The sequence below is a fragment of the Clavelina lepadiformis genome, chromosome 7 (genome assembly GCF_947623445.1).
Source record: "Clavelina lepadiformis chromosome 7, kaClaLepa1.1, whole genome shotgun sequence".
NCBI lineage: Eukaryota > Metazoa > Chordata > Ascidiacea > Aplousobranchia > Clavelinidae > Clavelina > Clavelina lepadiformis.
The window spans coordinates 4,097,680-4,110,387 of record NC_135246.1 but is presented as its reverse complement, the minus strand read 5'-3'; the positions used below and the strand labels follow the sequence as shown (position 1 = coordinate 4,110,387).

At 37.4% G+C, this 12,708-nt stretch overlaps 1 protein-coding gene across 6 annotated transcripts; it reads left to right on the top strand.

Moving 5' to 3' along the window:
- Positions 1-5,193: 5,193 nt before the first annotated feature.
- On the top strand, positions 5,194-12,407 carry LOC143465803 (uncharacterized). Of its 6 annotated transcripts, none has more exons than XM_076964281.1 (21): positions 5,194-5,353; positions 6,103-6,220; positions 6,785-6,900; positions 6,960-7,215; positions 7,280-7,488; positions 7,551-7,655; positions 7,916-8,026; positions 8,128-8,245; positions 8,335-8,423; positions 8,519-8,580; positions 8,663-8,726; positions 8,826-8,937; positions 9,521-9,761; positions 9,947-10,050; positions 10,507-10,572; positions 10,645-10,779; positions 10,923-11,033; positions 11,092-11,593; positions 11,668-11,752; positions 11,819-12,036; positions 12,107-12,407. In XM_076964281.1, exons 1-21 carry the CDS (start codon positions 5,261-5,263, stop codon positions 12,150-12,152), a joined length of 2,961 nt encoding a protein of 986 aa, XP_076820396.1. In that variant the 5' UTR covers positions 5,194-5,260; the 3' UTR covers positions 12,153-12,407. The 6 variants fall into 6 exon arrangements, with proteins under 6 accessions (XP_076820396.1, XP_076820394.1, XP_076820395.1 ...); XM_076964279.1 differs by having other exon boundaries at positions 8,498-8,580; XM_076964280.1 differs by having other exon boundaries at positions 8,320-8,423.
- The last annotated feature ends 301 nt before the right edge of the window (positions 12,408-12,708 follow it).

Below are 12,708 nucleotides of genomic sequence, written 5' to 3'. Positions count from 1 at the left end.
CTGAAATATTTAATAAATACGTTTTTTACTGCTCTTTTGACACTATTCTGTTTTTTTTTAGTTAGGTTAGCTGTCACATATCAATCAAGTATTTGCCAATATAACGTCGCGACTGCAAGCACTGTTCTTACGACAAAAGATGAAAATTGTCCTAGAAAACCTTTTTGTTTACTATGATTTTTCCAGGATTACCAACAGCAGTGGTAACCGACTAACTGCACTGTAGGCTACCATGTTCTTAGGGTTACCGGTGACATGTGTCACAAATATCTAGCGTTTCCAGTGGCATGTCTTAAAGATACCAAGTGGTATGTGCTCATATACCTAACAGTTTTGTTGACATATAGCCTATGCATACCATTTGTTGACTTGTTTGATATATTTAAAGGTTCATACTTCTTGTGAAATTTCTGCTAACGTGCAGGTTTTTTGCCCATAAAAAGTAATTATTTTTAGGATATCTTTCGTTATATATGCGTATGTTATGACGCAATAATGCCTTATCAAGAAAACCCAATATATCTTTTACCAATAATGTATCTTTATACCAGAACTGCATTAATCCGAGACGGCGCAATTTGCAACCATAACAACATGTGTAAAATATCTTTTTTTAGAATTTTGCCCCTCAACTAAAAAACAATTCCGGCGCCCCTGCTTATTATTATGTAGCAAAGTAAGTTGGCTAAAACCTTTTGTCTATACATTGGTTGTTTCGCAGGGCCTTGAAAGTTCATATATTTTGACCCTATTTATAAGTTATAGCTGTCCATTATCTATTGTAAATTATGTGACCAGCGAATAATAACTGTCTTTTGGGTAGCCTACTTAATGGAAATGCCTGACTATAATAGTTCTCCTAATTTCAGATGTCCGTTTCGTAATGCCTTTTTTCAGCGATTACGTCATAATTGAACGGTGCATGCTTGTGGCTTGAAACATCTAACTCAGTCGAGATCAAGGCTGAACTACGGCTGCGTGAATTCAATAAGACAACCCGAGCCTTCTCGGGCTAGTCTGGGTGAACCGTTTAACTACTTCGAACTTAAATCAAATTGGTATGGTATGACAATGTAGGCTAAATAAAATCCAACCGAACTTATTTGGTACTCAACTAAGCCTATGTGTTTTGTTCTAAACGTGGATCGCTATATGATAAATATTACCCAAGCACGAAAAACCGGGAAATCACAAAGAAATCTTACACATAGATGGCATTCTATTCCACAGTATCAAATAAAAATAATAAAATAGGCTACACTTCCTTATTTTCGATTTACTTCATCACTTCATCACGTTAGTTCTATTGATTCCTTGTTTCCACAGATTAGTGTTGACTCCGTAGGCCTACTTTCGCAGGTTAGTGTTGACTCCGTACTTTCGCAGGTTAGTGTTGAGCAAATATTACAATATTAGCAGGGTACTTTTAACTTAAGGCAAAGTAGTATAACACAAACGTTTTCGCCATCACTTTGTTTACCATACCTAAGAAATAGCTACAACATGTAGCACTAGTGCTTATAGGTTATACGCATCATACATTGGTAAAAAGAAAAAAATAAAGCTTTAATACGACAGCAAGAATAAAATCTTAAGTCTTTGGGTCTGCAGCAACTTAAGTGGCATTTTCCAAAAACATTACACCATTTCATGCAATTTTTTTTCTAACTCGTGATTATCATTTAGGAATACGTTTTTTCAATAAAAGCTTGAACTGATGATTGACATTTGACAACTTGCTTTGAACTATTTTGTGTAAAAACTCTTCTTCGTGATTTCCTATGTTGTTTTCCTACATATATTGTGACAAGAAATCTTTGTTGGAAAGGTCTACTCTTTTTTATTTCAGTCGAACTTTTTGTCGTATGTCTTATTGTTTAAGTTATTTAGCTATTTGTAACTCCCATTCGGTTATCATTGTTTTGTTTTGATAGGCTACACCTGGCATAATCATCTGCTGTCTATCATGTCACACATTTAAACTGCTTACCTTCACATTATAAAAGCTTGCGCTTTTATCAGCGAGCGGAAAGAGATAGCTGACCGAATAACCAGAACAAGTATCAATCAGATGTGGTGAAAACGATTCTTAGAAAACTTGTAAAACAGCAGTTTTCAGTTTTTCAGGCAATTTATCTCGCGACTCGCCTATTCATCTTATGTTAAAACGTGTACAGAATTTCAAATAAACGCCTTCACTTGTGTGCAAATTCGTTGCAATCTGTAGCCAACTGACAGCAACAATATTACAGTATTTTAACAGCACGCAAGGACTGTAGAGTTAAGATCTTCTATAGCAGCTTAATTTAATAAAGAAACTATTTGTAACCCAACAACCACTTCAGGTCTATAGGCTAACGTATGTTCAATGATTGTAGCCTATACTGCTCAGCCAGACATCCGGTAACTAGGCTATAGCGATGGACTCATAATAACTATCACTTATAAATAGCCTGTCAGGGAAGTGCGCAATTACATGCATAAGTTTTACCGTCCATCTCGCCATTTCATCAGACAACAACTAGGTTTATATTTACATCCAGATCCACTACAACATAGCCACAGCTTAAAGCCTGCACTTTTGGTTTACAGTCTGGCTAGCCCGCTATTACCCATATGCCACTTGGCCTGTGTACATTACTTCATAGTCTATTACTATATATAACTATATAACCATTAACTTGTCAGTTGATAACCCACAAAATTGCATTTGTCACCTGCACCGCTACATGACATCGACACCGTTACATGCCACCGACAACGCTAGGTATCTTAGTAATATAGCGCTAGGCAGGTAGTTTGTTACGACCCCGGTTTACAATGACACTGGTCCATTGTGGGTTTCTCGATTTTGATCTTGTGCACTATGTGACTATGCGCTCATTCTACGCTAGGTGCTTTATGCGCATTTTACGTTATTTTTACCATTCACTTATTGCCTGGTTTGAGCCACATTTCATTATACTTGTGTGGTTTGTTTTCAATTTAATTTTCCTTTATTGCACTTTGCACACGTTTGACCACCCCGTCACCCGTTCAAAAGTTGCGAAGCGCAAATTATGAAATGAATTCTAACATTTATTTCTACAATAGTAGTTGGCTGGTAGTTTACAGTGTACACTTTTGAAACGTTCATGTGGGTGAATTCCATGTGGGTGCAATTCCGTGTGGGTGCAATCCCGTTTGAGTGTAGTTACGTATGGTGCAATTCCGCGTGGATGCAATTATACGTGGGTGCAATCATTATGGAACCCAAAATAACATAACACAAATAAAACTTGGACCGATAAATAAATACTTTGATAAAACAATACGACACAAATAAAGTGATGCCAAACGAAATTACCTGTTTAAGTGCAGTGAAAACGTTCTCTATGAAACTAAAGGTGATAATGGTCAGAAACCGAGACAATAAACGCAACGCAAAAAATATTCTATTGTGAGTAACGTAAACACATAAGGTGAAATAAGTTAAGTGAAAAATTATGTAACAGTGTTATAAAAAATTTAAATCTGAACCACTTGGAGCTGCAAGTAGCAAATATTCATTTTTTAAGTTTACCTCGATCTGGGAAAAACTTTGCAGCAGGCAAACTGGTCAGCTACACGCAAATAAACGAATTCTACAGCGCAATATAACATTAATATTCTAAATAGTTAATATAATAATATAATATAATTATAAATAATTATTTAAGTCAAGTCTTTGCCTCGCATATGACCGTATATAGATTGCTTATATTTCTTTTCCACTTCCACAAAAAATTTCTTCAAGATGAAATCCGAGCTATCTATTTTTCTGCGCCCTTGAATTTTAGACTGTATGAGAACGGAAACAGCGTCTTCACTGTGCATGAATGTGTGTTGTGGCGCAAACTGTGTTTCTATGCGACTGCTTTGCGTTGCATGCATCGATCACCACTACGTGCATAATCAAGGGTAAAACCAGTTCCTCTATTTCGTGCTTCTGCACTATGTGCTTTTAAAGTGACTAACCACTAGATTTGCGAATAAGTAAACTACTTCAGTTAAAAATTGAAAATACGGAGCAATGCGACCACAGCTTGCAAATATAAGTGTTTTATATCACCATGACAAAAAGTGCAAAAAGGGAAAATTAAATTGAAAACAAACCACACGCAAGTATAATGAAGTATGGCTCATTCCAGGCAATAAGTAAGTGGTAATAATAACGTAAAATGCGCATATAGGACCTAGCATAGAATGAGCACATAGTGCACAAGCACAAAATTGAGAAACAATGAAAATACTGATGGAATTAATTTGCTGGTAACAACTAGGCCTATATCACAGCCTTTAAACCCAAAATTTAAAAGCAAAAACTATTTTAAATAAACGGAAAAAAGTATAACTTCTAAAAAACCTCTTTTATAATAAAACTTTTTACGGCTTAGCTAACTAGCTTTCCTAAGCCTTGTTAAATTTCTATGTTTTATTAAAACAGCTGATGTTTTAGCATGAATGGAAATGATAATATTAACACATTGATTCACAATAAGTAGTAACTTAAATTTTACATTTTAATATAAATTGTTTTAGATTAAAGAAAGTAATACATTTATTAAAAAAATATATACTTTTTTATTTGTTTTGTTTAAAAGAAGAAGCTTTTATTAAAAACTCTCAAGTTTCCACGGTAAGATGTTTAGCCTAAGTTTTCAACTTACTTTTTTGCTACTTAAATCATTTTTATCGGTAAGTGTGAAAATAAAATTTTCTGTTGTTGTTCACGAAATTTAAGTGAAATTAAACCGAACAGAATTGATCTGCGTTGTAAAGAAAAATTCTAGGATGCATCGAGCCTCGTAGCCAAAGCTAAATTCTGCTGGGCATCGTGGTTTTTGTCCAAGATGGATGTGTGGGGCTTAGAATTAGTTTAATATATAATGGCTATTGTTTCATCTTGTTGCGCGCAGGATTTCTCACCCAAAAACAGCTTATTTTCCGATCTGAAGCACGACCGGGTTTTATGTACCACAGTGGTTATGTTAGGCGCTTTCTATTTTATGTATTCAACAATTACAATTTTTCGTGCGGTTGATCAGATAAATCATTGAGGGAAGTAAAGCAGGTTTGACAGTGATTAACAAAATTGTTGTCAACTTGCAAGAAATATCAATAATAGAAGTCAATGAAAGATATTTATAAATACAAAATGTTAAATGACAGATTCAATGTCAAAGTATATTTTTGTTGTAGAAGTTTACTTAATTTTTGTGTCAGCCTCAGACTAATCGTTATGAACGACTCCGATGCTGGAATGACTGCGGAGGATTTAAAAAGGCGACTTTATCAGTCAATGCGCTCGACTGGTCTCCTAAGACAACTGCAGGTGAGTTGCATTTTTTAATTTTCAAGGAGCGCTTTTGGCTTGATTACGATCCAAATATTTTGATTAAAATTTTCATAAAAACAGCAGAAGCCACAAAACATTACAACCTATAGCACCACAAACACAGCCACCCATCGAAATCTTAATGAAACTCAATGAAAGTATTCTGATTACTTTTTCTTTTTTTTATTCACCAGCTTTAGAAATTGAAATGATTTATTTTAATCACTTTCTAAGTTTTTTTGTAATATTCTTATCAAGTATCTTAAAAATTTAACATAAATTGGAAAGTTTAAAGACTTCCAAGGATTTTAAACTTTACCCTACGTTGCGATGTAGACTTACGATCGATGTTACATAGAGGATTTATTCTCAAATAATGATTAATTTTCCATCTTGGGCTTATTCTTTAGTATGTCAATGTATTTCGTGTCAGCACCCTAACATTGCTCTGCTGCCACCGAGAGTCTACTATTGCACTTTATCATTTCACTGTGAAGAAAAAACAATCGCTATCTTAAATTTCTTTCCACACATATTGCTGATTTTGATAAGTTTAGTTTTTCCAGCACAACAATAGACTACTCACGTTTGGGTATGTTGGCAACATAAAGAGTTTAACCAAAGTTGAGTTGAGTGAGCACAAAAAATGAACTGCAATTTATGCAGAATTTTCTGAGTTGAAAACATGAAAAAGATGATGGGTGTTCTAGAATAGATTTTCCACAATGTTGTAACTTTTCACTCAGGGTCAACTCAGGCAAAGCATGATCAATGAGCTTCGAAGCAGTGGGAAGAGGAAACCCCTTCTTCCTGGGTCTGGCCAACCGTCGGACCTTATTGCTGCGACCATAAAACAACCAACACGTAAGTCGCGTCAAAGTTGCAGAAATTCTTTCTTGCCTGTGTTGCATTCATGCCGATATTTTGGTATTTATTGTTGTGTTTACTTTTTAAATTCAGTTTTTGTTGTTGTATTATGAGCAAAAAAGCAGAGTCACTTTCTTAATCTCAATGGCATAATATTCCAAACTTCATAGTACCACAATTTCACCAGTATATTTACTGGCAAGTGGCAACTACTCTTTGATTTAAGGCCAACTTGTTTTTGGATTTGTCCTTCACTTTAAGGTTAAACAATAGATAATTATAAAATATTCGCTTTTGTTGCTTTGCAGCAAAACTATCTCATAGCATTAAACAATAAATCAAACTTTTGAAAAGAATTCTCGGTGAAGCTCGGTGTAATAGAAGCAGTAAAAAAAATGGTTAACAGACACATGTTGGGTGTATTCTTCTCCAAAGAGTTCGGTTTTTGTCGCCTGTTTTGTCGAACTTGTAATTTAGCGCTACCCACCAACAAGTGCAGTATGATTGTCCTACTGCCTTGTGCTCACAAGACCAAATTGTAAAAAGAAATTGTTTTTGAAGCAAAAATGTGGACACAACAAGTCATGGACAACCTTGTCTTCCATCATCTTAAGCAGAGCAGATATCATTATGCATTGTCGTTGTTCAAAGATGAAGCCTCAGTGTCGTTTTACAAGGTTTGATTTGAGGTTTAGTTTCATCTCTCGCCATCCTAATGTCCCGATTTTTCCCCCAGCAAGAACTCACAAATGAACTCCTGGAAAGACTTGGACTCCAATCTACTGATGTAGATGTTACGATGGAGACTCCTGAGAGTTCAGCATCAGAGGACTTTCCTCAGTGCTCTTCGACACCAAACAGATCAAAAGATCATCTTCCACTCCTCTGGAGCATCATGGAGAAGATCTCTATGTTGGCTGCTGGGAAGTTTGTTGATGAGAAAGAAAAAAAATTTGCAGCTGAAGTTGAGAAATCTCCACCTAAAACTCTTGGTAGGAAAATTTCTGCAATTTCTTGATTTGAAACGGTTCTCCTCATTATCATGTTCTGCTCCAGGAGAGAAACTGCGAGCAATTGATGAAGAATTGAAGCTTTCCTCCCGCCCCCAACCTCATAATCCTGCCTCCACGATAAGTTCCTACACAGTGGCGGTTCGCAAGGCTGAGGAATGTGCCGAAAGGAGATATAGGAGCTCGTTTGAGCAGTGGAAGGACGTGGAGCTTAGCAAGATGAGATTGGAAGAGTCGAAGAAGATGAAAGATGCGGTTGGTGATCGTGATTTGATCTTGGTTCTTCCCTTCATCTATTAAATCACATTCGTGTGCAGATCGATGCGAGATGTAAAGAGCTTGAGGGAGATTATCAAGTCAAGCGGAACGCACTTCTCAGCCGAGAGCGCTCGGCCGTGGAGAGAATGAACAACCAGAGAGAAGTTGGTTGAAGTTCTGTGACCTCTAATTTACGAGGAAAAATTGTGCAAATCTATTTACTCATTTCTTTGTTCAACTGACTTGAGAGTTGTCAAGATTATATTAAACCAAATCTTTTATTGAATTAAATCTATTCACGATTCAAACCTTCACCAAAGATATTCATTTCATTTATCTTTTCTGCTAACAAAACCGCCTATTTTTAATAAACGGGCTGATGGTGTGCTAACAATTAAACAATCGCCTCCTTTGATTATTGTAGCTGATGGAGAAAGAAATGCACGACCAGAGACAATCGTTGCTACGGGAACTAGACCAGATTCGAGCACGTGAAGACATTCTGCATCAGCGTGAACGCTTCATTAACAGTATGGTAGGAATTATCCTACCAAGTGTTAGGAACTTCCAATGATTTATGCAATATTTGATTTATACAATTGATTTATACAATATTTTTATACAAACTGTTTTCAGGAAGAAACAAAGTTACGAGAAGTTGAATCGATGAGAGATCAAATCCACCCCAAACCACCAACCCTCAGACAGGAACCTAAACAAAGTTCTGTTCCTCAAGGTTGCAAGAAGACAGAAGGTGGGCAGAGCACACACTGCATGCAGCAACCTATCTATGTGATACATCTCATATCTGCTTGACACTTCATGCAGGTTTAGTATTTTTAGAATCAGACGAGGTTAAGAGAATTCTTCTTCAGATGGAAGAGAAGATAAAGGAGTCGGATCAACTTCGAGCAGAAGTTGCGAGGTTAAAGGTAAAATTTCCAGCTCCAGGTATCGCTGAACGTAGAAATTTTGTTTTGACTAAAGAGTTTCTTTTGTTTAACGGACTGAACTTTCTCAACTTAAGTTAAAAGAAGATGAAGAATCAGAGAAGGTGGTTCTACGAACTCAACTAAAAAGCCTTGTTAGGTAATAATCATGTTATTGTCATGTGCATGTAATGTTATATTTAATGAAAGTGTTGTTCCAACTATATTTTCTGATAATTCAGGGAAGTAGAAGATTTGAAAAGACGAGGAGTGGAAGCTGAGAAAGCATCAGAAGTTGAGCGATGGGTGAGAGCAGTCGTTGTGGATGCTTCCACTACCCCCTCGAGATTGAACAAGTCTTTTCACTCAAATTGTTTTGACTGTGAATGGATATATTTATTACAGCGGACTGAGATTGAAGATTTGAGAAAGGCCAGGGCAGAACAGGATGTTCATCAGCGCCAGCTAGGGGAAGCATTGAAAGAAATGAAGAAAGCTCTCGATGACAGCAACAAAGGTTTTTGTAATTTTTTGCATCTTCGTGCATAACTTACTTTCTCTATCGGAAAGTTTGTTTTCAGTGTGCCGGATAAATACCCCAATAAATCTACCGTCAAAAGTTGCATCGTGCACACATATTATTTCTGTATAATTTGTATAGAATATTCGGCACCGTAGCAATTCTGCACCAGATAAATTTGCTGCGTCATATAATTTACTTTCCAGTCTGGCTTACTTTGCAAGCTTGGTTATAGGATATATGTTCTGGATTGGAGGCCAGTTTGTCATACTCTTGCATGTCATGAAATAGAGACAACTGCAGAGCTTAACTTTAAATTAAAACCAGTGAGGAAATTGATGTTATTGTACCAATATTTTCTAAAGTGAACCAAACAAAGATTTACATTAACTTGAGAATCGTTTTTCCGATTTGTTAGTCCTATTTCTGCCTGGAATGACCAATTATCTGCAGGTTTGATTCCATTCTTAAAGTATTTGACCTTATTCCATGCTGCACTTTTTGCAAATCTGCTTGTTTATGTTTGTCCATATAGCTGGTGGTGGTGAGATGAAAATATTTCCATGAATTATTTTGGTAGCTTTAGTCTACTTGAGCCAACAATCATCGGAGCGACCTCGGGACCAACCGAGAGATTTCCTTCCATTGCCCACGAAACCTGCACCACCACACAGAGGAGCTGTCGAGCCAATACGTGAATATGAAGCGATCCAAACCAGCTCCATCCTGCTGCATCCAGGATTATCCGCATCGAATAAAGATCCTCCATTCTTGGACACGTCCGTGGCATCGGCTGGAGTCAGAATGGACGTCAGGCAAAGGTGGAAAAGTGCAGATGTCATATGCCTTAACAACCCCACCTGGTGGTCAAATATTTCACCATCTGTCTCCTTAAACTTATACCACTATACAAGCTTTGTTTCTTTAATACTCAGCTTACTTTGTTGTTATTGTAAGGTCATAATGATGTCATAATACTGCATTTGATGACGTATTTACTTCTCAGACTGAAAGATCTTGAAGCAGAAACAAGCAATTTGGACGAACAATATCAACGATACTTGCACAGGAATTACCGTGACACTATGCAAAACCAGAGTAAATTACGAAGTAAGTAATTTTTGAAATTTTAAGCACCAGATGAAAAAGGAAATATAATGGTGTTCAATTTGTCTTGTCAGCAAAATCATTTACTGATTAAAATTTTGGTTGGTAAGGATGAACATGCACTAGTCAACAAAGCCATACTCTGAATCTCATTATGACTCATGAATATGCTTAATCAGTTTTATATCCGTGGAGCATCAGTTGAACTCTGGCAAGACTTGTTTTATTCATAAAGGCAATGCTGTCTGAACTCTAGTTTTCGTGAAAAAGATTAAGTCCAGTTGGCAGTTGCTAGCAATTAGCAGCCAGCACCAATAAATAGTTTGCATTCGGCACGTGTAGCTGCAAGCACACGGCTAAAGCTAATTGGCTAACAGGTACAGATGTTTGGTCAGATTTTCAGTCGTGATGTGAATTGTTAATTTCAGCAAAATAGTTCTAAAAATTGTCAAAATTTAGCTTCAAGGATGAAGGAGACACCCATTCCTCAAGCAAGATCATTGCAGATGAAGTCACCAAATAAAGGTTCCTCTTCATTTCAAATCAATCCATAGTTGGCGAAAGATCTACCTATAAACTTGATCCTTTCTGTCGCAGGGATTATGAGGAAGATTGCAAGAACTTCATCGGCAGAGGGATCAAGAAGCTCGGATAGAGACGATGGAAGTTTATTGATGGACAGACCCAGCCATGAAGCAGAAGAGCTTTTGACCCAACAAACCCAGTACCCAGGTTCCATGATTAATTGTAGAAATCTTTAATTTTTTACACTTAAGTTAAGGAAATTCACTTCCATGATGGTGATCTAATTGCTCCAGTCTTTGATGCTTTCCTCAAACCTTAAAGCTTTCTCATCTTCAATGTGTTTGTTGTAGATTTTCAAAGACAACCAGAAGTTTCTGCCACCACAATTCATCCCAATTCAACTTTGATGATTTCGCATCCCGATATGGAAGATAAGCCTGGAAAGAGAGATGGTGATGAGAGTGAGTACACATGAATTATCTTAATCAAGTTCCTATTAATGATGTAATTCCCTTCTAGATCTACAACAAGATGGGATTGCTTCACCACCGTCGTTGAAGCTGGCGATCGGAGATGTTGCAACAGATGGAAAGTCATCATCGGAAGAAAGCTCCGATTCTCCTAAACTTGACACGGCTCGTAGAACTAATCCCGCTCAAGTCCTTCCCCCAATCCGGACACGACTTCCTCCAGTTGATGAGCAGCAAAACCTCACTGAGACTCTCTCCAAGAAGGACGAGGATGTTGGAAGTAAATTGGACGATGCAGGACTACATCAGAAAGATGGAGGAACCTTGAATTTTGAGGAAACATTAGAACATAAAATACATTCACCAGGTGGTTCGTTTGCATCTTCCTCGGAACAAAAGGATGCACCAGATGAGGTGAAGGAATTGGTCAGAGATATTTCATCAATTTCTGATGAGATTTCACCATCACAGAGCGATCTCAGCAACAAAGAATTATCCGTGACCAACAAACCCGAGCTCAAGTCCGAAGACAGCCTGTCGTTGAAAGAGAGGTAGAGCTGTTATGAACGTCAACTTACTATTCTGTGTGCTTAGTTGATATAAAGCTGATATTCGTTGCTTCCAGCCTGAAGAAGACCAGTGAAGAGCTTTCTTACTCCTCCAACTTCACGGAGAGCGAGAAGAAAGCTGTAGAAGTTGAGCACAAAAATGTTGGTCACTGTCTCCTATCTTTAGCTCATCGATGAAATAGTCCCTTAAACTTTGGTTTATTGCAGTTTGATGATATGACTTTTTCTGATGATGATATCTCCGCTGCCCTCCGATGGGGAAAAAATCATCAGCCTAAGCTTGATTCTGATGACGGTGACATTCCTCGAGTGGAAGATCTATCGAAGGAAGACGAAATCGAAGAGTTGATCTCATCAGTGAAGGAGGAGAGAGATGTCTTCGAGCTCTCGGATGAGCAGTTGTCGTTGGATTCAACGGGCAGTCGGTGAGTTAAATGAAGAGGAGATAAAACTCTGCCATCTTATAAATCATTTATTGTGACGTCACTTGTCCAGCAAAACGAATCCGTCGAAGGAAGGAAGCGATGAGTCCTCCTGGTGAAATATTTCCGCTATCACGATCCTCATCTCTGATTGCTGACATTTCCATCAACACTTGACCGAGAAGAGAGCAATCCTGTTGTGACGTCATGTATAAAGATTCTAATCTAAATCAATGTTTCTTTCCAGCACGGCCTTATGTCGACTCTGTTGTTTCATAATTTCGCTGACTTCCTCGCTTTTACATAAATTATTTTAGTGTTGTCTGCTTCGGTGATCAAAAGTGAAATAAATTTTAGTTTTTTAACAACTTTAACGCGACGATGATAGCGTAACGCTCGATCCTGTCTGTGCTCAGCTTTAATTGTTTTATTAATTTTGGTGGGGTGTTACCCTACTTGGGGTACAGGCGCGTCAGGCTGATATAAATTTTCTGTAAATATTTGCAAAGTGAATCAGCTGTTGGCAACAAATCGCGAGAAATACGTTGATGGAAACGCACCAATGATTCTATTTGCAAACAAAGGGCACTTCTTGGGCAAAAACCGCTGGAACATTTCTCAGGTTAGCAATGGGCCAGTCTAATTCGTGGCAATCTGGTTGGAAATAATTGTCGC

Excerpts from the sequence above, each read along its gene's own strand:
- LOC143465803 (XM_076964277.1), top strand. The coding sequence starts at position 5,261 with ATGAACGACTCCGATGCTGGAATGACTGCGGAGGATTTAAAAAGGCGA. Across the intron at positions 10,573-10,644 it reads GATGAAGTCACCAAATAAAG|GGATTATGAGGAAGATTGCA; the intron begins GTTCCTCTTCAT and ends TTTCTGTCGCAG. Across the intron at positions 10,780-10,922 it reads CCAACAAACCCAGTACCCAG|ATTTTCAAAGACAACCAGAA; the intron begins GTTCCATGATTA and ends TGTTTGTTGTAG.